Source organism: Symphodus melops (assembly GCF_947650265.1).
Source record: "Symphodus melops genome assembly, chromosome: 4".
NCBI classification, from domain to species: Eukaryota; Metazoa; Chordata; class Actinopteri; order Labriformes; family Labridae; genus Symphodus; species Symphodus melops.
The window spans coordinates 15,710,145-15,733,445 of record NC_136694.1 but is presented as its reverse complement, the minus strand read 5'-3'; the positions used below and the strand labels follow the sequence as shown (position 1 = coordinate 15,733,445).

The following is a 23,301-nucleotide window of genomic DNA, read 5'->3' as shown; positions in this document are numbered from 1 at the left end:
CAAGTTTGTCTGTGAACGGTGCAGCAATGTAAATCCTAGTGACAAACCCCTCAACGTCTGCCCTAAAAAAACACAATCACAACTAATCGCTCTGCACTTATCAGAGGAAGGTAGACAAAGAGACTGCTTAAAAGTATCCATGCTTATTTTCAAACCGAAAAAAAAGAAAAGAAAAAAGAAGTCTATTCTGGTGTGAGAGAAAACGAGAGAACAGGATTTTCACCAGCCGAGAGACAAACAGTCTCAAACAGTTTTTATCCGCTGTGGTTATCCTGTGAGGAATGTTTCTCCCGAGCCAGAACGTCTGTCATGCTTTCTCCTTACATGATGCTAGCTATCTCCACGGCAACCATGTCATTTGTAGGTCAGGGGGAAGTAATTTCCACGTGGATCAAGGATGAAGCTGACATAAGAGAGGCACACCTGCGCTAATGAAATGCGCACATAAAGGGACATGCAACCCTACGTTTCGTTTTTACTCCTTGACAAATACAAAAGAATCTGGCCTCAATTCACCAACAAATCCAAAACAGCCGATATCCAGATTCTTATTTGGATTATTTTGTCTGTGTAATTTGATCCATGGAGCTCTTTTCTATTGAAGAACATGTTTCTAGAAGTTTTCACTGCTGTCTGTTTGACCACATAAAAATACTGCAGTATAGCTTCAGACCTGGCAACCTCTCATGTGCAGTGGAAGGTGCACATGTTGCGTGTGTACAGGAAAAGACACGAAGTATGATGACAACCTCGAACAACTAACAGTGATAAAATCCCTTTTATATTTCTGCAATAGTTTAATTCATACCGTGCATTATTTGTACTTTATATTTCTGCCATAGTTTCACATTTCATAATGTGCAAATATTTATTTTATATTTCTGCAACAAGAATAGTTCAGTTAACAAGTTAGCACAAGGAGACTCTACCGAGCAAGATGGAATTATCTGGCAGAGTAGACCAGGTTCTTACATACACGAGATAAGCAAAAATAGGAAATCTACCCTAAATGTAAATGTTCCTTTCATTTTCTAGACTCTTAAGGTGACTTGGAAGATTGTATACCAAGGATGCTAACACTTTATCGGCATGGGAGCTAGTTATAAAATGACCAAGTCAAAATGTTCTACAATACATGCATTTAGAATTTAGCTCTGAAACTGTATTAAGTGTTTGATATAGGCTATGGTGAGAGAGAGAGAGAGAGAGAGAGAGAGACAGAGACTCTTTTGCTGTTTTAAATATATACCTGCAATCACATCGCGACTGTGTTTACTTTTGGTTTTAATTAAACAAAACTTAAGGGAAAAATACTGTGTGATATACCCACGCTGCCTTTGCGATCAACTGGTAGATCCCGATCGACTGGTAGATCGCGATCGATGTATTGGGCTCCCCTGCTTTAGTGCATTGAGTAGGAAATCAGGTCGCAAGAGTAGGAAATGACATGGAAAAGGAGCCACAGGCCGGACTCGAACCTAGGAATCCATACATGGGGCACAACCTTACCACTATTGGTCATCAGCAACCCCATTTGGATAAGTACGATAACTGTGAACAAGATACAAATTTTCAACTTTTTTTTGGACTTCAGAGGCTCTTTAGGAAAGAGTTTGGAGATGAAAAATTCAAAGAATTTTGGCGAGTCTATCGTTTTGGGAATAACAAAATTTACACACAGTACATTGAAGAGATGCTTCATTTAGTCCATGGGCCAAACCCCAAAAATTAATCGGTATTTAAAAATGTATTTAGACACAGGTAAATATCCTTATTTTGGCTCATGGTGAGGACATTTTTCAATGTTTAATAATATTGTGTTGGGTATCTTTTTTAAGGGGGCGTTCTTGGCTTTTATTCAAGCCCTATAGAGATTCTTTCGGACAAATAATCAACTAACTGTCGATTTAATGTTTCACTTTAAGGACTTTGTTTTTATTTAAAGAAGATTCAATAAAATACAATAAAGAAAATCATTTCCTATGTGTTTCATAGGACAGGTGCAGAGACAGAGACTTCTGAGTCTAACTTACAACTAAACGTTTATCAGCAATCTTTTCATACTAGATCTTCATCAGGGTAACAGCCCCTAAGTAGCAGTTTGCATGAAGAACAACGCCAAAAAAGGCAGAAACAAGATCAATCAATCAATCAATCTTTATTTATATAGCGTCAATTCATAACAGGCGTTATCTCAAGACACTTTACAAAAGCAGGTAAAGGACCTTACTGTTTGTCTGTTAACATTAACAAAAGGGCAGGTAACAAGACCATGCTCATTGTTAAGATGAAAAAGAACGTCATCTTCTGCTCCTGGAATCAAGAGGGTAAAGTCCTCAGCAACCAGGACGAAAAGAAGATGTACGCATTTGTTGACGATGACATGTCAGACGATGAACAGGCTCTTTCACTACTTGTGAAGCCTCTTCAAGCGAAGGTTAACACGATGGATGCATCAGAGTTTCCTTCTTTGCAGAAGGAGCCATCAAAGGGGACACCTCAACAGAAGGATGGAAATGTCCTGGGTGGGAATGATGACACTGAAGTGACTCAAACACCACAGCCTGAAGTGTCTCTTCAACCAGAACCTGTAGAGACACACATCATCCTGAATGAAGACGAGCATCATCCACAACCTGCAGAGACTCCTCAACCAGAACCTTTAGAGACATTCATCATCCTGACCGAAGACAAGCATGATCCACAACCTTCAAAGACTCCTCAACCAGAACCCATAGAGACACACATCATCCTGACTGAAGACAAGCCTGATCCACAGCCTGCAGAGACTCCTAAAGAGCCACAGTCTGTAGGTACAGTTGATCAGTCACAGCAGTCCAATAATGTGACAATTTTGAATATGCTTGAGATTATCACTAAGGTGACTGACCAAGCCCCAATTCAGATCCCTGAGGTAGAGCAGTTAAAACAACTGCTTGAATATCAGGAAGCCAAGTCAACCTCTAACATGGCTCTACTCATTGCTGAGGTTTCAATCAAGCAGGCCACAGCAAGAGAAGCAGTCATGGAAGTAGGGAAGCTTAAGAACACTCTTGAAACTGAAAAGGAGAAGCGTATAAAGACAGAAGAGTGTCTCGCCCAGAAAATAGAGGAGAACTCCAGACTGAAGGTTGGTGTGGCCCTGGCTGACATGGACCTGCAGCAACAGGCTCGCCTGTGGGGACAGGACAGGAACATTCTCCTGGGAGAAATCAACAGATTGTGCGCTGAATTATTCAAGGCGCAAAAGTGGGCAGACGACCAGTGGTCCTCTTCCATCAAGCCTGCACCCAACCAGGCCCATGAAGACCTGGAGAACAAAAATAGCCAGTTGGAGGATGAAATGTCCCGTCCCTTGACTGAGGTGACAAATGAAACCTGCACCCTAAAGGCCGCACTCAAAGAGGCCCATGAAGACCTGCTGAAAAAGTGCAACCAATGGGAGAAGGAACGGTCCTGTCTTCTGTTGGTGCAACAGGAAGAAACCTGCAGCATAAAGGCTGCTCTGGTTCAGGCCCAAGAGGACCTAAAGCAGCAGAAGCTGCAGTGGGGCAAGGAAAGATACCGTCTTGTAGAAGAGCAAAATCAGAAAACCTGCTGGGTGGAGGAGAAACTGAAAGAGGCCCATATGAACCTGATGAACTACACCTGTTCATTTGAGACAGAAACGTTTCAACTCCTTGTTGCTCAGATGGATGAACGTTGCAAGAATAAGGCTGAACTGGAAATGGCTCAAGAGAACATTGAGAACCTTAAACACCAGTGGGAGGAGGACAAGTCCAGTCTTCTAGCTGAACATGACGAGGAAATTCTCAGGATTAAGACTGATCTGATCCAAGCCCAAGAGTGCCAAAAAGGGCAGAAACAAGAATGGGAGAAAGAAAGGTCTAAACTACTGGATGGACACAATGAAGAAATCAATAGGATGCATGAGGCCCTAACAAAGGCCAAAAAGAACCTGGCAGAGCAGAATTGTCAGTGGCAGGATTCACAGCTCGTTGAAGAATCCCTCAAGATAAAAGCATCCTTGAACCAGCCACAAGACGAGCTAAAAAGTCAGCAGCTGCATTGGCAGAAAGAGAAAGCCTGTCTCCTGGAGTCTGTGAAGATCTTGAAGCAGACTCTCGAGGAGAAGAATGAAGAGAATTGCAAGTCAACAGATGGACTGATGGAAAAACTAGAGAACCTTGAATGTCAGGTGAAGGAGGTTCAGAAAAAGAAGAAAAAGTCTTTAAAGAAAAAGTTTATAGGTCTTTTTTAAAAAAGACAAAGAAATCACCTCTCCAACCTCAGGCCACCTATAGCAAGACTCTTATTCAGCCATCCTCCCACACCTGTCCTCCCCCAAACATCCTTCATTCTGCCTCCTAACCTACCTAAACGTCATCCTCTTACCTTTTTCTTTTTGAGGGTCAGGGTTTAAAAGAGCCAAAAGTGGCCAAACCTTTTCCCTTCCCTACCAACCCTGACCTGTTGACGTCATTTTTTTGTGTTTCCTTCCTGTTAGAGTTGGGGGAAGAAGGAAGAGGGGTGTAACCTTTTTTCTTCTTCCTCTGCCCTTCCCCTACTGTTCCCCTTTGTCCTGTTTTATGTCTTCCGTCTATCATTAAATGCAAGTTAAAAAAAATAAAAAATAAATAAATCAAACTTCCAGTGCATCTTAAGATTACTTCAGATCATTTTCTAAACATTACAAGAAACAAAGGACAATAAAAGCTGTGAAAGCAATTTCTATTTCATGATTTTATTTTAATGTTTGTAGATGTTTTATAAATGATATCTTTGATACATTTTTAAATAAAAATAAAAAAGGAAGTAATTGTAATACTGATTTCTTTGTTGTTATTATTATTATTATTATTATTATTATAGCATTTAACACAATAACTGTATTGCAAGAGTGTGTAAAAAGAGCCTTTGTTTGCCCATAATAATAATGGTTACTACCCTTATGAGTACCATCAGGGACCCATATTCAGCCCACATGGGGCCCAGCTAGTTTGGGCCCCAGATGGGAGAATCCTGGGTTGCCCATGTGGGTCTAAGCTAGGGCCCATGTAATGCCCACCTTGAGCCCATCTGGGCTTGCCCACATGGGGCCACCATGGAACCCCTGGACAAAGTTAACCAGGACCCAGCCAGGCCGCACAGATGGGGCCCATTCACCAGCCCATATCTGACCCACATGGGCCCCGCTGTTCTTATGCTCTTTCCCTTGTTTGTTTTCCTATTATGCTTTTTCTTGATTTGGTGTAAAACAAAGGGATCACACGACCGGATGGATTACTTATTGGTGTCTGGGTCCTTTTCGTTGCCTGTGTTGCAGTTTCTGCTTTCAAAAAGAAAAAAAAATGGAGCTACCATAGTGTTAGATGCTCTTTATTTTGCTGTCACTCCTGCTGTTTGTGATGTTGACACGAATTGTGTCAACAGATTGTATTGAACGGATCCCTCATTGTTGACAGCCTCAGGTTCAGCACCTTCAGCAGAGCTGCGATGACACTGTCAGAGAGTTCACCGGTTTGATAAATAACCAGGCCACACTTGTCCATCTGCTCAGCAGCTCCACTATTTGATCACACACTCACACATGCATGCACAAACACATAGAAACAAGAATTAAGTGACATTGTACTTTCTACTATCAAAGGATGAAGTGAACTGTTTTTGTTACAGTCTGTCCCATAAAGAGGGATTCCACTTTGGTTCATATGTTGAGTCAGGAATTTGTACATTGACACAATGTTCTAGAAATTAAGCCTCATGGTTTTATGGTTAGCAAAGGAAAGTATTGATTCACAATTTAGTTTGTTACTAAAGGATTGATTGGCTTTGATTCCAAAAATCTTAAGTCTTTTTCCTGTAATGTAATGATTACATAGTAGGATTTGTTCTATCTGTTATCTCTGTACATGTAAAGGATCTTTACCTTTAACAGCTGGAAAACTGAATTGTAGGCTGGGTATACCAAGACTTTTATGTACATATACATGTATTTATAAATGAGAGCCCTATGCTATATGGCACAGAGCAGGTCATTAATTTAATGTCCATCATTTTTCTTCCCTCTAACAGGCTGTGGCTGGACCCCCTGGACCCAAAGGAGAACGGGTGAGTCACCTTCATTTAACAATGAGGAAGCTATTTAAATCTTTTTTTAAACTGTGCTGGTGACAGCCGAGACATTATGTTTTCAGGTTGTTTCGAGTCCTTTCATCTGCCATCTGTACGAACACGTGTACAGCCTTCTCCTTTTGGTGCAACAGAAATGAGAAGATAAACTTAAAATCCAGCAAAAATTTAAACTTGAACTAAAGGATGATCTGATAAGATTTTCAGGGTCACTGGACCTTCACGTCTATCCCATTCCACAAACTAAAACCTCAGCACTGCAACTTGTATCATACCATATTAATTACATTTTTTGTGTCCAAGAAACTTTGCCGTCCACTCTTCATTTGTTGTGAATGTCCCATCAGTCCACAGCGTTCAAAGCTGTATATACAAAAAATATACCTGCAGTTTGACTGGTCACTGACTAGTCTTTAACATTTAATGCTAAATCAAAGTATCAAATGTAGCCATACATGCTCAGAAAATGCAGCCTAGTTAAGAAATTGAAAGCTGTATACAATGAAGCACACATATGACATGAATTTGGTTGTTGCAGGGTTTGGCTGGCCAAACGCTGCCAGGTGTGACAGGGGAGAGAGGTCTAGCTGGAGAAAAGGTGAGTCTGGTCAAACCAAAAGAAGTTCATTCCCAGTCAGAGACACCAAACCTCACTGAAAATGTTGTGAAGTTATGTTATGTTATGTTCACATGATTTATGCTGTCTTATAGGGTACCAGGGGAGATAAAGGTGCTGCTGGTACCAAAGGGGAGAGAGTGAGTATTATCATACTCCAATGAAAAAAAAACAAAAAAAACAGGTGTTCAAAATGTCAATCAAACAACATGTTTTCATCTTTAATCTTTTTAGGGAGTGGCTGGTGAACAAGGGGAGCAGGGAGAAGAGGTAAGTAATCAGCTTCATCTTCTATGTGTTTCAGGTTTAGATTGGGCATTGGCTGTTGTTTTGTTAACTTTCCCACAGTGTGATTAAAGTCTCAATCTCCAGACTCTCTATTTTAAAGTGTCAATTGTAGTCTACTGTGATGTCCAACGTGTTGATTGTTCACCTTCAGGTTAACAAGGCATGTTAACTTTGATGATAAATAAACATGTCTGCACAAGAATAATAATGAGTGCCACGCTGTTATTTGGAAGGCAAACATTTGTCAAACTATTTAAACAATGGTACATTGTTAAAAAGCAGTGATTTATATTTTTAAATGCAAGACATCAGCCATTCTGAATTTACAACTTAATATTGTTTTCCTTGCAGGGGGCAAAAGGATCTCCAGGTGCAAAAGGGGATAAGGTAAGTTTTTTTGAGTTTTATTTCCCTGATGACAAACCTGAACCGTGTGAAATGTTTGTAAAAATATGTGTTTCAGGGGGAGAAGGGAATTGGACTCGCTGGTCCTCCTGGTCGGGATGGGCCTCAGGGTTTAAAGGTAAGAAGCATCTAGAGACTGTGATTAGATTTAGCCAATCTACCACTCTTCTAAAATATAGCTGTCACTTTAATCCAGGGAGATCCCGGCCTTCCTGGTTCAGCAGGTCCTCCTGGGCTGCAGGGCAAGCCAGGTGGGGCAGGGCAGCCAGGTCCAAGGGGAGAAGCTGGACAACCAGGACCTCTAGGACCACCAGGGGAGAGGGTCTGTGGATTTGCTGATAACTCAACAATGTTTATTTCGGTCTTTAATTGTATTCAGTTTTTTTATTTATTTCAACTATTACTGTGTCATTTCAGGGTCTCCAAGGATTTGCAGGCCGAGCAGGCAACGTCGGACCTCCTGGTCCTCCTGGACCTCTTGGACCAGCAGTGAGTTTGAATCCTGTGTTTGAGATTGTGTGATTAGTTGCAAAGTTTAGGTAAATGGACGAAAACAAGTGTGGCTCAGGACTTAACGATTGATACTCTGTTTTCTAGGGCACCCCTGGCACCAATGGGGTCAAAGGTGACAAGGTGATTGTCCAAGCCTACACATATTTCTGGCTCCATACCTTGAGACTTTAAATGGACTTGTTCGAAGGGTGTACTTGTTCTTTCTGTTTCCAGGGAGAAGTGGGTGTAGGGGTCCCCGGTCCAAGAGGAGAGAGAGGAGATTCGGGGGCCAGAGTAAGAGTGTGTCATTAACATGTGACCTGGTGTGAATTTGCCTTCAGGTGATGGATCCTTACGTTTGTGTATTCTTGTTTCCCTTTCTCTGTTCGTCACATCTTAGGGAGAAGAGGGTCGTGCTGGCTTGGATGGGGAGAGAGGGTCATCGGTAATCACCATTTTTTTTACGTCATCTTTTTTAATCCATCGCGCTGGAACACAACGTGCCTTGCTGACAGAAGTACTTCGTACTTAAACCTTTTAGGATCCTCTTCAGAGTGTTTTAAAATGCTTAATTCACCAGTAATGGGTCTCTGCAGAGGTATAAAGGGAAACACACAAGAATAGTCTTTGCTTCAAGACATGTTCCCCCCTCACAGGGTTTAGGAACATTTCCAGTCCAATCAAGTTTTGCACAATCAAACTGTACACCCTGATGGGTCAGTTTAGTTTGCTGTCCAAAGAAATGGGTGCAAAGTTGAAAAATGCTCAAACTTTTTTTCAATTTAAAGATGTATATAAGATAGCATGGTGTGTGTGTGTGTGTGTGCGTGTGTGTGTGTTCATCAGGGTCCACCAGGGGCTCGAGGACTTCGAGGAGAGAAGGTGAACATTGCCTCTCTATTCTCCATTTTTATGTGACATTGTGCTAGCTTTTGTCCCTCGAGCGTTTATGTAAAGTAGTGAATTAAATTTACTCGCCTGAATGAAATATTTTGCATTCAATCTTTCTTTTTTTGTTCAGGGAGACGCAGGGCTGCAAGGTGACAAAGGAGAGAAGGTGTGTGCGCATTTTAATATCCAATAAGCTGCATTCCTGATCCTTCGCTCTCTTCTTGTGTATTTGTTTGTGTTTGTAAAGACGACAGGCGAATAAAAATTGAGGAGGAAAATGCATTGTACTCATGTTGCCTTTTTGCACAAGCTCTTTCATAAGATCTAATCTGTTGATGGCAGGAGGAATATATGAATACACACAGTGTTAACAGGCTTTAATACAAAAAGTCATGTATTCTAAGAAAAGATATCAGATGCATGTTGTAGAGGGTTTGCCTGTCTGACTTTCTGCATGAAAGGTATTTCTCTATAAAACCAGGGGGCCAAACTTTTCATGATCTGTTCCGTAATCCAAACAAGTAGATTTGGTCCCTGATTTCTGAGAATTTCACAACATTACTAACACATTTCACCACTTTAATAACTACAGTTAGGGTAAGGTAAGTGCATCCCTGGTGAAAGTCATTGGTTTTGTCCAACTTGGTCTTTTTTCCTTCTATTTTTTTTATTTTTTTATTTTTTTGCTTTCTTTTTCCCTCACCTGCTGCTGCCTTAAGGCTGTCTGTCAGAAAGGCCTGAAGCCAAACATCTTCCTTAACTAAAACTGTATGAAACATTGTGATGTGATGTTTTAGCTTTGGGTGTTAAGCCATCTGTTTTGTCTCTCACAGGGGGACACTGTGCTGGTTGGAGGTCCTGCTGGAGAAAAGGGCAACAAAGGAGAAACAGTCAGTGAACAGGGGTCCCAATGTTTATTTCAACAAAACATCCACTAATGTCTGTGCTTCGTATATTTGGTTTTGCTTGTTTTTGATTTCCCTCTTGCTCCTTTTTAGGGTGACAGGGGACCCAAAGGTGTGCAGGGAGAAAAAGGGGTTAAAGGACAAGAGGGACCCCCTGGGGAGCTGGTACATTGTTTTGTTTTAGCCAGAAGATTTTGCGCTATGAATCTCTAAATTGTATTTCATCCATGAAAATATGACATTTAAACGATATGTTTAAGTTGCAGTACCAAGACCAGAGATAAGATGTCACAGTCTAAATATTACAAATTATCAATACCAATATTTCTGTGTGTGTATCTGATTTAAGGGTCTGAGGGGAGAACCAGGAGAAAGAGGATCCACTGGATTTCCTGGAGCCCGTGGCCCCGGGGGTCAGAAGGTGAGTAACACGGAGCATAAATGGTCCTTGTGATTATTCAGATTCTATAGATAGCAAAGATAAAAACTTTACTGCTCTAATCACTATAATTCTGTTTCTGTCTTCAGGGTGAAGCCGGACAACCAGGAGTATCCGGTGAACCGGTTTGTGTTCTTTCATTTGCACATTTTTTGTTTATATACTATTTTGTCGACGAAATAGGGGACGATTTTGTTCTTTTTCTTCTTCCAGGGTTTATCAGGAAAAGACGGGCTGCTGGGGCGGAAGGGGGATAAGGGAGAGCTTGGCATCGTTGGAATGAGAGGAATCAAGGTATCGGCATTGTTTGTGTGTTTATGCAGGAGACAGATGCGTGTTCATTGTGTGCGGTTGGAAGCCTTGAAGCCCTTTCAGGGGTGGGTGGTGATTATCACAACTTCATAGTAGCATGAAATTCATATGATTGAAAAGAAGTCACACAAAACGTGTCATAAATATTCAAGCAGCACATTTGCTTTCATTCTTGCATTATGATGATTAATACCTGAAAATATTTGTTTGCTCATCCTGAAAGACATTTTCTCTCACTTCATTTATTCATTTGAATTCTATTTAAATCATTGAATCAATCAAAGACGTGGGCCATTGCCTAGAGGTGTGACATCTGACTGGTTTGTTTTTACATGAGGTAAAGTAAAGGGTCTTTATTTTTGAAAGGTTAGGCCAGCAGGAGAAAGAAGTATAAAGAAAAGACACACAAGAGGAAGTGTAACAGGCAGCACAGACCTCTCTGGAAGAGTTCAAATAAATCGTCAGGGATACGATGGGACATTTTAACTCTATGGAAAATTAAAATGTCAACTTTCTGGGAAATTCACTGGTTTGAATTTTTTTTGTAACAGTTGTAACTGAGTCTGTTCTTCAATTATAGCTGTACCAGAGCAAAGCTAGATACATTTTAAAAACAATAAAAACAATTCAAACTGGTTTTATTTGGGCTTGAGAGTCATTGAATCCAAATTGTAAGGGGTTTTTGTCTTGGCCTGTAGTGCATTGCATCGCTCAGTCTCATAAGAGTCGGAACAGATTTTCAGAGCCATGATGTTGAACAAATAAATGACATCAATGACATTACCACCAACTGAACTGAGTTGAAGATCTTGAAGACACTTCACTCAGGGTGCAGGTGTTTGAACACACTTTTTGAGAGAGTGTTCATCTAATCAATTTATGTTTGGTGTAAAAATAAAAGTAAACAAGTTCAAGATTCAAGGTTGCGCAATCCAGAAGGTTTCATGGCCATGGCGGGCTCTCAAAGTTTGATGACGTGTTGGCATGCCGCCAAAAAAATAACTGACATGCAGTGTTCTATTGTCACCACATTACAGACAAAGCTTCATACCCATCATCCCAGTGGGAAAGTAAAACTATTCATTTTGGTATAATAAGTGTGGCTAAATGGTTCAGTGGCACACCTTGACATTTTCAAGGGTCCTCCCCATAGAGTGGTTTGTAAGTGGCATATGTAAATAAGTAGACCAGAACGGCATATGCCACTCATGCATCAAGATTTTGCCACGGACCTTTAAAGACCTAACTGCGGGCGTAGCTCTTTTTCTCTTTATATTCAGTATATAAAGTCAATTGCAGGTGATTTTTTTACAGAGACCCCCCCAAAATGTTGCTGTTGAGGCTTTGGGGCTTGAGTGTCATTCAAGGAGTCTCAGACCCTCCTAGACTCCCTGTATTTCGCACCCTGTCTAAAACTAAAAACTGTATTTAAAACTGCCTGTATGATTATACTTATTATTATTATTTACTGTGCGCTTGTCAAGATAAAAGCGGGCAACAACCTCTCAGAGTTCTCTGCATTTAAGTTAAATTATAGCACTGCACCCTCTCGCTGCACAGCAATGTACAGTCCATCTGTATGTGGATGGAATATCTGTCATGAAGAGTTGGTGGTCTGTTTCACAAGCATCTTCAGTGATGGACTTTTTGTTTCCAGGGTGACCGAGGACCCAAGGGGGCTTGTGGAGGTGATGGACCCAAAGGAGACAAGGTTGTCTTTAGGCAATTTTAGATTTTGTGTGAATGTTAGAAAGTTGTCAGAAATTCCTTTATCTTGTTCTGTACTGTGTTCTAAGTACTTGCACTTGTACTTGTGTTTAAGGGGGATTCTGGTATTAATGGACGACCAGGGCTATCAGGGAGAAAAGGTGAACAGGTATGAGCTGTCTCTATGGTAGAGAACCAGGAATCATATTTTCTTGTAAAAGCTTGTGCGTGCTTTTTAAAGACATAGCATCTCTACATCCATGATGTCTGTGTTTTCCAGGGGGAACTGGGACCTTCAGGCCCCCCAGGGACACCCGGAAAAGAAGGAATAGTTGGTCCCAAGGTCTGTGCTGTGTATTTCTTAATAAAAAAAATTGATTTATCTTTTTTAAAAATAAATGTTTTCAAATTCAACATGTTTTGTGCGCAGGGTGACCGTGGTTTTGACGGAGTTGCAGGATCTAAAGGAGCTCAGGGAGAGAAAGGTGAAAGGGTGAGAAGCTTAATGTAATTTGAATACAGTGCAAACAGAATGAAATTAAATGTACTGACATCAGCCTAATATTGTAAAAACTATAGGAATCCTGGGGTAAATAACTTAAAGTCTCTGTGCTTCATGTAGGGTCCACCTGGGGTGCCTGGTCCTCCTGGTCCAAGAGGAGTGGATGGGGCTCCGGGTCTGTCTGGAGCTCAGGGACCAACTGGTGCTAAAGGTCCAGAGGGGCTCCAGGGTCAGAAGGTGACTATCCTTACTTCACTGGTCTGGTAACGAGAAAATTAGACAAGATGCATTTTATAATCACTCCTTATACAAGCAAATGTGTCCAACATCAGAAATGTCAGTACTCAGACTTCACTGTGAAGAAGAACATAGGTATAAAAAAAGAAATGTCAATACACAATATACAAGTGAGAAGAAGACATAAGGGCAGCAGACAGGCTATGTACAAACATACACAGTATTCGTAACAGAAATGTATGGGTCATGTAAAACAGGTCTGGGATTTAAGATATAAGAACAACTCCTTTTGACGATCCAACAACTCGCTGGATCGTCAAGTAAACTAAGGAAACAGGTGACAGAGCAGGGCAACATTCAAACCCAGATACACTAGATTCAACCTAGTTACACTTTAATTTTTCACTAAAATTGTCTTACTTTTGAAAACTTGTACGTTGTAACTTGTCAGGGAGAGAGAGGTCCAATTGGTCCCGCCATGGTGGGTCCTCGTGGTGTCCCAGGAATCCCAGGGGAGCGAGGAGAACAGGTATGTGTCTCCTGTTGTTTCTTAGGAACAATCTTTGACAGACAAATACACCCTCAGTTCTAACAATTCTCAGGACCTCCATCAAAAACATCTGAAAACGTTATAAAATATTTTGTGGCCATACAAGTGTTTTAGCATAGTTGCACTGTCGTTCATTTGCTGCTCTGTGTGCCTTTGAATTGACCTCCGGGGACAAATAATTTTTTTGAATTGAATTGTAATAGTACCCAGAGAGACAACGATACAGAACTAAAACAGGAATATATATACACTGTATTAGTTCTATTTTCATCAGTTAGTACATAAGACATATTGAACTTTTCATTTTGACTTTGCATGTAGTAAATGTAACCGGTGTCAGTCTATTAATTTACCGTAAATTCCGGACTATAAGCCGCTACTTTTTTCTCACACTTCGAGCACTGCGGCTTCTACTCCGGTGCGGCTAATGCATGGATTTTTCTTGGGGGACAATGAGCTTCTGCCGCAAAAACATTTGACTTCGTCACGTCGGATCTTAATATCAGTCATTTTGCGCTTCATGCACGCACCCTCATGATGGAAAACACACGGAGAAATACATATGATGCAGCTTTCAAGTTAAAGGCGATCGACCTGGCTGTCAAAGAAGCTAACAGAGCTGCTGCACGTTAAGATGACACTGACAGCGACAACAGAGACTGAGGAAGTGAGTAATGAAGTCATTCTGAGGCAGTGAATGGATGGACTTTTTCTTGTGAAATATATTACGGTCATCTTTTTCATCAGCCGTGTTACAGACACCGTCGGCTAGGCTTCGTATTGTAACGGTTCATGTTGTAAAGTCAGTAGTTGATAATGTGTTCATAATTCCGATTATGTGGAGAGTCAGTGAATGCACCAGCGAGAACGTGTTGAGTGGCTGTATGAGAGAACGCTGGGGGAGAGAGTTGGATTGTTACGGCAAGTTATGTGTTGCTCTCTGCTGTAAACGGCGTGGTCACGGCCGACAGTGATCGGGTTATTAAAAGTTATTATTTGTTATTATTCGTCGTCCTTTAACGTCCGTACGGACGCTACAGTATTTGCGGATGTTACCGGTAGCCTACGTCTGTGTAAATAGCTCTTGTTATAGCGTGGACACCTGCGGCTTATAATCAAGTGCGGCTTATATATGTACAAATACATTTATTTACCGTAAATTCCGGACTATAAGCCGCTACTTTTTTCTCACACTTCGAGCACTGCGGCTTCTACTCCGGTGCGGCTAATGCATGGATTTTTTATGGGGGGACAATGAGCTTCTGCCGCAAAAACATTTGACTTCGTCACGTCGGATCTTAATATCAGTCATTTTGCGCTTCATGCACGCACCCTCATCATGGAAAACACACGGAGAAATACATATGATGTAGCTTTCAAGTTAAAGGCGATCGACCTGGCTGTCAAAGAAGCTAACAGAGCTGCTGCACGTTAAGATGACACTGACAGCGACAACAGAGACTGAGGAAGTGAGTAATGAAGTCATTCTGAGGCAGTGAATGGATGGACTTTTTCTTGTGAAATATATTACGGTCATCTTTTTCATCAGCCGTGTTACAGACACCGTCGGCTAGGCTTCGTATTGTAACGGTTCATGTTGTAAAGTCAGTAGTTGATAATGTGTTCATAATTCCGATTATGTGGAGAGTCAGTGAATGCACCAGCGAGAACGTGTTGAGTGGCTGTATGAGAGAACGCTGGGGGAGAGAGTTGGATTGTTACGGCAAGTTATGGTTTTGTTCTCCGCTGTAAACGGCGTGGTCACGGCCGACAGTGATCGGGTTATTAAAAGTTATTATTTGAACGCTCTCGTCGTCCTTTAACGTCCGTACGGACGCTACAGTATTTGCGGATGTTACCGGTAGCCTACGTCTGTGTAAATAGCTCTTGTTATAGCGTGGACACCTGCGGCTTATAATCAAGTGCGGCTTATATATGTACAAATACATTTATTTACTTATTTTTAGCCGGTGCGGCTTATATCCAGGTGCGCTCAATAGTACGGAATTTACGGTACTTATTTTTAGCCGGTGCGGCTTATATCCAGGTGCGCTCAATAGTACGGAATTTACGGTAATGTGCTGCCAGCCTCTCTGTGGGTCTGTGTGTTCTGATACATGTCCATATTGCAGGGAGAGCTTGGTCCAGATGGAGCCAAGGGAGAGAGAGGAGAGCCAGGCATGACGGTCAGTGCTTGATCCCAACCCTTGGGCTCAATCTGAAGACGCCATCACAAAAGGACACTTGCACAGAGCTTATATTATTGTTGTGTTTGTTTTCTTGTTTTTTTTTTAAGTTTCCTCCTTTTCCCCCTCTTTATTTTGAATTCAGGAAGATGAGGTCAGAGAGTACGTGCGCTCTGAGATGAGTCAGCACTGTGGTGAGTCTTTCATGCAGCCTGCATTACTAATTTATAAAAGAGTTGTCCCCGAGTTGAACTTCAAATGGTGATCACAGCGAGTGAGTCACAGCTTCCCAGCGCAACTCTACACCGTTTCGAAGTAGCTGCAGAGAAGTACAGCAGTGACTCTTTTTGACTGACCTTTATTTTCTCCTCTCTTTCTGCTTCCGTCCTGTCCATCTGTCGGATCCTCAGCGTGCGGAGGTGAGTGAGCCACTCGGCTGCAGTAGGAGAGAGAGGGAGAAGGGTGGACAGACGGGCCGTGATTGAGCATGAGTCACAGCATTGTAGTATAGTACATATGCTGCTGCAGAGTCTGTACTCAGAGCAGTCAGGCTCATATACAGTATCTCATATCAATTGCTCTAGTGCAGTAGCAGTTGTAACACATTTATGTGGGACGTGAATGATTAAAATGCCTCACCATTCAAGCCTCTGTAGACTGAAATAATTCCCCTCTATTATATGGGATTTATTTGAGAACACTAAAATATTTATGTGCTATATGCCAGCTCAAATCAGTTTTATATGACTGCACACATTTGTTTTCTTTGAATTACCTTATTTGCCCTAACTAAAGAAATGTGAATGTCAAATGTTCTCACAGTGTAAGTGAATGACAACAAACAACTCTAAGTACATGTATTTAAAGAAAGTCAGACACACACTAAGTTTGAACTAATGTGTTTGTCTGAGCGCTTTATTGCTGCAAGACTTCATCAGTGTTTTGAAGCAGCAGCTGCAGCAGCAGCATGTGACCAGTGCTGTGTGGCAGGCTGTTAACAAATATGGAGCTTTGATGAAAACAACGCCAAGACAAACATTTAATTCATGTTTGTGTATTACTCTCCAAGTGATCAGATGTGTGTTTCATAATAAAAATAAGTCAGATTAAGCGAGCTTTTATTGAATCAGTGCTGATTCAAGTAAAAAAATATTGGACTGGTTGTTGGTGACACAAGTCCTGAAAGGATTACAGTTAGTTTTTGGAAGATGGCCCCGTGTGAACTTCTTACAAAAACTTTGTAAATCCTTTTAGCCGGTGTGTATGTTGGAAGGCTGGAGTGGTTTTTGTGATGTCTTGGGGGTTGTTTTGGCTGAAGGTTTTACTACCAGTATCTTCTGTTTCTGGTTCCTTCCTCTTTTCCCTCCTATGTAACACCTACCTGGTCTCCCTCACTCCCTGAATCCTGTCCCTGCTCCCTCTGTGTCCATGTTCGCTTCCCCTGTCTTGTATCTGGCTCTCTCAGGTTCAGGCCCAGTAAGTCGCTTCCCGCCCACGGTCAGGGCTCAGCCTGCTGCGGAGCAACAAGTGGCCCTGAAGGGTGAGGAGGGTGAGTGTGTCTGTCTGTTGCTCTGTCTGTCACCTTGATCTCGGTGTGTATGTGTCTGTCTCTGTGTCCGTGCCTAACAACAAGGTGTGACTCGGTGTTGCCACATATGGAGACCTCTCAACACTGGGTTGTTTTCTCAACAGGAAAACAGAGGACTCCATTTTTGCATAATATGTTTTTTTTCTTGTCACTGAACATATCTGGACGTGTTCAAGTATTTGGTTATTGCTTCTATTTCATTTTTTGTTCCCCATCTGATTTGAAGGATCTCTGACTTGTGTGGTGTTGCTCTTCCTTCAGGCCGTGAGCTTCATGTGGTGGTGAACACCAACGACCCGGACTATGAACACATCTACTCAATCGAGGCTTACGACGAGCCCCTGGATGAGCTGCTCCTCTTCGCTCCCTCTGCCAACCAGAGCGATGGTACTGTGTCCAATGCTATCATGCAGGGAAATGACATTTTTCCTACATGCTGAGTGTCACCTAACAAACTCTGGTTCCAGGGGAAATACTGTGACCTAAATATATTGTCTGAAAAGCTTTACAAACTTAAAAGTACAGCTGAAAACAGAGTCCTATGTAGCAAACTGTTTCTCATCAGACCACACAGTTTGCATCCTTAAGAGCCCCTTATGCCTGAGGAACTAGTTTATACAATGATGTGTCCGACCAAATTATTTGTGCCAGCTCAGAACATTGAAATCAATGTAATTCTCTGACAATCACAGAGGATGGAGACTCAATAATCTATTAATTAAATGAAAAGGTGCAGACAGTCTGCCCTAGAACATTAAGCTGTTTCCACAAACTATTGGACCGCTCAGTGAGTAGTTCGAAAGCAGCACCACCTTAAATGTTTTTTGTTTTTTGTTTTTTTTGAAGTTCCTAAACTTAGATGTACTTTCATTTTGACAGTTGTCTCTTTTTGCCTTGTATTCATATTGCATTGGTCCATAATAAGACAACTTGTCAAGAATCTAAACAGTACCTTAATCATACAGCACAGTATACATTTGTTTTTGTAGGTTTTTCTTTGAGAGTCAGATCAGTAATAATACTTGACTCCAAACAACTTTTGTCTCACTAACTTAGACCGCCAAGTGTTTGTCTTCCAAACTGGTTTTTATCTCTTTCGAAATCCCGGAGTTAAATTAAGTATTCAGATCAGAGCACAGCAAACTAAAATATGGAAAGACAACCACATCTTGTAATTCCGAGATTCCCCTTAAGCCAACTAATTTAAGTCACACAATGATGACCCCGACATTAATTCAATTGCTTTACATGCTATAAACTTTGCTGTTTCGTGTGATAATAAACAGAAGAGGGCGTTACAAATTTTATGCTCATGACCCATAATTTGATTTAATCAATCAGCACATAATCCAATTTGTGCTGGAGGAGCGTGTCTCATGTTATTTATGCATTTCCCTTGGTGCTCATTTTGTCATTTTCTGAGGCTGTGTTGGTTTTGAACACATCCTGCTACAGGCTCACACCGTCCTCAGTCCATGTTCTTTCATGTAGATATATGATCTATAAACCTCCGTTTACACAATAATGTATTTGTATCCCTTCTTTTGTTTTAATGCTGTGTTTTTCTGTGTGTGTGTGTGTGTGTGTGTCTGTGTGTGTGTGTGTGTGTGTCTGTGTGTGTGTGTGTGTGTGTGTGTCTGTGTGTGTGTGTGTGTGTGTGTGTGTGTGTGTGTGTGTGTGTGTGTGTGTTTGGACAGGTGAGGCTGTCAAAGATAAAACTGACAAAACAGTCAGAGTTCAAGCAAAGAGTTCAGCCAGTGCTGTCATTAAGAAAGCAGCAACAGTTCATGGTCAGAAAGCAGTAAGAGTTGCACCTCTGAGAGAAGTCAAACCCAAATCAGTCAGGTCCAAGAGGGGAGTCTCAGGGGAAGGTAAACCTCTTCGTGCTGTTGTCCTCTTTGGGGATTTACAAAGGGTTACTGCCTGTCTGGTGTTTGGCCCTCCCTGCATGTGTCAGGCTGCATTGGCTGTTTATTTATTGAAATGCATCGAGTAGAACTAAAGAGTACTAATGATTAACTTTGCATCTAAAGAATCTTTAAAAAAGAAAGATTGGTGTTGATATAGCTCAGTTGTGATGGATGCTTTTTTTTGGGTCTCTGTTGCCCTGTGTTGCTGCTCTGCTCCTTTTCTCCTCGTCTGCTCTTACTGCATGAGCCTCTTGTCAGTCTGTATGTGCTCTCCCTCACTTTTGTGTGTGTGTGTGTGTGTGTGTGTGTGTGTGTGTGTGTGTGTGTGTGTGTGTGTGTGTGTGTGTGTGTGTCTGTGTGTGTGTGTTCCACAGCTCCAGCAGACCTGTGCCTTCTGCCACTGGAGGAGGGCAGCTGTGGGCGATACACTATGCGTTGGTACTTTAACAATCAGGTTCAGGCCTGCAGGCCTTTCATCTACAGCGGCTGTGAAGGAAACAGCAACCGCTTCCTTCAGCTGGAGGAGTGTGAGGAGGCGTGCCTTGGGGAGGTCAAAGGTACTTAAACAAACACAAACACACACGAACAAACTTCTCCTACATATTGAACATATGCATTCTAAATACTGATCTGTTGTCAGGTCCCTTGACGACAGCACGGTGATTGTGGCCTAACCCTCCTCAGCGCAGGAATTTTAGCCTTTTTTTTTATCTTTTATTGATCATTTATTTTGTCACATGTATGATCAATTTTTGTTTATTTATTGTTTCTGTAAACCCGACCAAACTTAAGCGTAGGTTGAGAGGGGATGCCAAAGTGCCTCCTTGTTTCATGTCCTCAAATCCAAGAAAAAGACAATATATATGGTTTATTAAGTTAAAAGAGAAATATAAACATTTGCACACCTAGAAGCAACATTTTTATCAGCCTTCACTCTGATTTTCACAGGTATAACTATGCCCAAGTATGAAGGTGCTTCAGGACCTTTTTCCATTTCATGCTGCACAAAGATAATGAGATTTCCTTCTGCATACAGAGAGAAAGGGAACAAATGATCTGACACCTTCCAGTCTGATGCAATAATCCTTCAGTAAATACCATTATGGCGAGCCTTTTACTCCTCTAATTACCAGAACAAACTATCTGATTGAAGTTTCTCTCTGTTTGGAAGTGATGATCAGTTAAATGAGTTCACCCCTGAGAGAGATTGACTTCTTTGACTTCAGTGTTTTTTTTTGTTTTTTGTTTTACCAGAGCTTTGTTTTAACCTTTTTATTAGGTGAACATTATCTTAAAAGTGTTTTCTGTGAGAGAATAGAGCTTCAATGTTTGAGACGCAGGTCAATCAATTGATGAAAGGAAAAAAAAGTTTTATATTTGAACAGTGTTTCCTTTTTTAAATGAAGGTGTTTTCCTAATGACTTCATGATGATATTATGCTGCCATAAAATTAAAGACAATTTATTTTGATACTTTTCTACTTGATGCATAATAATCACCAATAAATGAAAGCACTTGTAGACCCTCTCTAATCCAGATGGTAATATTATATAAAAAGGCCCATTTTTTAACAAACTCCACAAACTTTACACCTCTCACTAAATTGGCGGTTACTGCATGGATACTACTTCATAATTTTCTTTATCACTGTGCCCATGCTTTAATGTACAGACTGTATAACTATCAGCACTACATCGTAAAAAATAACAAAGTTTGCAGAGCTATGTGTTCTGGAGGGTTTTATTTAGAGCATAGCGTCTCTGAGACAATTACTAGCAGCCTCTTTAATCCTTGACTTCAAAATGTTTACACAAGTAGCTTCAGATTCATAGAAACATGCACAGATTGTTTCTTACTGCAGTGTCCCTTTAAGGAAGAAATGTACTTCTCCAGGATTCTTTTTACTCACATTGTCTCGTTTTCTTGTTTTTAATTTAAGACCAGATGTATTTTTCATTTGGTTGAAATTAAAAAGCCAACAAGTAGATTGAAGCCTTCAAAAAAAAATTAATATTAACTATAATAGTACATAGTTTTTTATTAATTATTAACTTCACAAGAACATATATTTGGCTGAAATAATAGTAACATTTTTGTATTAAATATGAAGAATCAAGCACAGTGTTCTGCCAATGCTTTGTAAATAATGTGTTTTTATATTTTTGGGAGGGAGTTGTGTTTGTGATCTTGACTGCATGTTTACCTGCCAGAGAAAAAGGTGCTATTTTTAACGGTATTTTTATACTGTGTATTGAAGATGGAAGCTTGTGTTTTTATATAGTGAGAAACCCCTTGGTATCTGTTGTATTATATAACATATAAGCATTTCTAATAAACCAAAGAACTGAGTTTAAAGTACAGTCGTTTGGAGTTCTGTCATTTTCATATTTTAATGCTAACACTATGTTAGCAGCTTAGCTCTAACAACAATTGACAACACATTTAAATCACATCACATGACATGAATGAATGAATACTTTAATAATGGAAATTCACTGCATGAGTTTTTAATGCAGGGCTTAATGTAGAAGATCAAGTGATATGAGAGAGATGTGTGTGTGACTGATCAAGATGTTTTAATTTCATCAGCAGATTTTTCTAATGAGAGGATTTTCTGCATGTTGGCCATGACTGCTCCGTCCTCAGTTTTTCCATATGCTCTCTACCCTCGCTTGATTTCCCCACGGTGTAAAAAAACAGTGACTGCAAGTCCACTTCATCACACTCCAACAGGTCACACACAAGTTCACCATCACCTCGAGCCTTTCCTTTACTGAATTGAGTTCAGATGTTCTCTCAGGCCACTTCTTCTCAGGCTGGATTATATGTGTTTTCAAGATGCTGTGTGACAGCTTTCACAGATGATGTGCACTCTGGTCGAGGACAATCTTACATGCTGACAGTGATGTGGATGTAATACTAACTGCTTTGAAAGGGTGACAGACCATGACAGGACACTCAGTTCTTTGTGCCACACTTTAACATATAGCAATGATGTTGACATTTTGCTCTGTTTATTATTCAGGTATTCAGTGTTGACATTTTTAATTTCCATCTTAAAACTATTGTTTTCCATTAGCCTCTTAAAGCCAACAATTTGGCTAAAAAATACAATATTTGGTCTCAGTAATTAAATGAATGCATATAATTGTAATAGTAGGAGGACAGTCAAGATTTAATCAATCATTAACCCTGAAGGAACTCAATTCAAATTCAAAAAACTGTATTTGTCCCCGGGGGGCAATTCAAACATGGAATGTTCACTATATGTTTACTAACATTTATGTATTAATAATGGATATACAGTATGTAAGGCGGGGAGTAGCTTTTTAAATTTTGCAAACTTGCTGGTGGCTTGCAATAGTTAAAACCAGCGGGTAAGAACCTGTCTCTCCTATACAAGCACAATCACACTGGCATACACCGAACCAGGCCAGTAAGCTATGGCTAACGTTGATATAGATATACCTTTCAATAAATGATTACATTTTAAAACGGATATTTTAGATTTACCTTTTGTAAAGTGGAATGAAAGGAAGAGTTCATGTTTGGCTTAGAGAGAGACAGGACAGTGGTTAGACCTATAGGCTGGATTTGAGCCCTGGCTGCACACTTTGAGGACTACAGCCTCTGTACAAGGGTCGTGTGAACTAACCATGAGGTCACATGTGCCCCAGAAATGTTTTAATACCAAACATGTTTTTTTCTAGCTGTTTATTTGGGCGTTGTGAAACAGGGCTCTGTTGAAATTGATGATAATGCTGTGCGATATGGTCAGGCTCACTGCTTATTAGTTAATCTAAAACTGTGAATGGGGTTTACGTCATTTCATAAAGGACTTTACATAAACACGAAAGCTTACTACTGTCTTGGACGCAGTAACCAGCTCTAAAACAAACGTGAAGATTTATGAAAGGATAGAAAACAATATCAGAACACCTAACATTTTGACTGACAAGTTACTCCAATGGTACAGTAGTTTGTATTAAAATATACACAAACATTATGTGGATGAGTCTTTCATTTAAAGTATTTACATTAAATGCCACTTTCAAATGAGAATGATTAACATGTTCACTGACATGCAGCAGAACAGAATGAAGAGCAGCTCGAAACAGAAAGCATCATGAAAGCACAGGAC

At 40.7% G+C, this 23,301-nt stretch overlaps 1 protein-coding gene across 1 annotated transcript in view; it reads left to right on the top strand.

Annotated features, from left to right (window-relative positions):
* col7a1 (collagen, type VII, alpha 1) overlaps positions 1 to 19,594 on the top strand; it is a 63,645-nt gene extending 44,051 nt beyond the window's left edge. Inside the window, exons 88-116 of the mRNA XM_079340721.1 lie at positions 6,076 to 6,111; positions 6,671 to 6,730; positions 6,844 to 6,888; positions 6,983 to 7,018; positions 7,388 to 7,423; positions 7,500 to 7,559; positions 7,638 to 7,763; positions 7,859 to 7,930; positions 8,039 to 8,074; positions 8,168 to 8,227; positions 8,334 to 8,378; positions 8,780 to 8,815; positions 8,955 to 8,990; positions 9,658 to 9,714; positions 9,823 to 9,894; positions 10,079 to 10,150; positions 10,258 to 10,293; positions 10,382 to 10,462; positions 12,138 to 12,191; positions 12,303 to 12,356; positions 12,468 to 12,530; positions 12,618 to 12,680; positions 12,810 to 12,926; positions 13,378 to 13,455; positions 15,609 to 15,662; positions 15,808 to 15,856; positions 16,073 to 17,202; positions 17,512 to 17,637; positions 19,535 to 19,594. Coding sequence (XP_079196847.1) covers positions 6,076 to 6,111; positions 6,671 to 6,730; positions 6,844 to 6,888; positions 6,983 to 7,018; positions 7,388 to 7,423; positions 7,500 to 7,559; positions 7,638 to 7,763; positions 7,859 to 7,930; positions 8,039 to 8,074; positions 8,168 to 8,227; positions 8,334 to 8,378; positions 8,780 to 8,815; positions 8,955 to 8,990; positions 9,658 to 9,714; positions 9,823 to 9,894; positions 10,079 to 10,150; positions 10,258 to 10,293; positions 10,382 to 10,462; positions 12,138 to 12,191; positions 12,303 to 12,356; positions 12,468 to 12,530; positions 12,618 to 12,680; positions 12,810 to 12,926; positions 13,378 to 13,455; positions 15,609 to 15,662; positions 15,808 to 15,856; positions 16,073 to 16,089 — 1,551 coding nt within the window. The 3' untranslated portion in view covers positions 16,090 to 17,202; positions 17,512 to 17,637; positions 19,535 to 19,594. The remainder of the gene's footprint in view (positions 1 to 6,075; positions 6,112 to 6,670; positions 6,731 to 6,843; positions 6,889 to 6,982; positions 7,019 to 7,387; positions 7,424 to 7,499; positions 7,560 to 7,637; positions 7,764 to 7,858; positions 7,931 to 8,038; positions 8,075 to 8,167; positions 8,228 to 8,333; positions 8,379 to 8,779; positions 8,816 to 8,954; positions 8,991 to 9,657; positions 9,715 to 9,822; positions 9,895 to 10,078; positions 10,151 to 10,257; positions 10,294 to 10,381; positions 10,463 to 12,137; positions 12,192 to 12,302; positions 12,357 to 12,467; positions 12,531 to 12,617; positions 12,681 to 12,809; positions 12,927 to 13,377; positions 13,456 to 15,608; positions 15,663 to 15,807; positions 15,857 to 16,072; positions 17,203 to 17,511; positions 17,638 to 19,534) is intronic.
* The last annotated feature ends 3,707 nt before the right edge of the window (positions 19,595 to 23,301 follow it).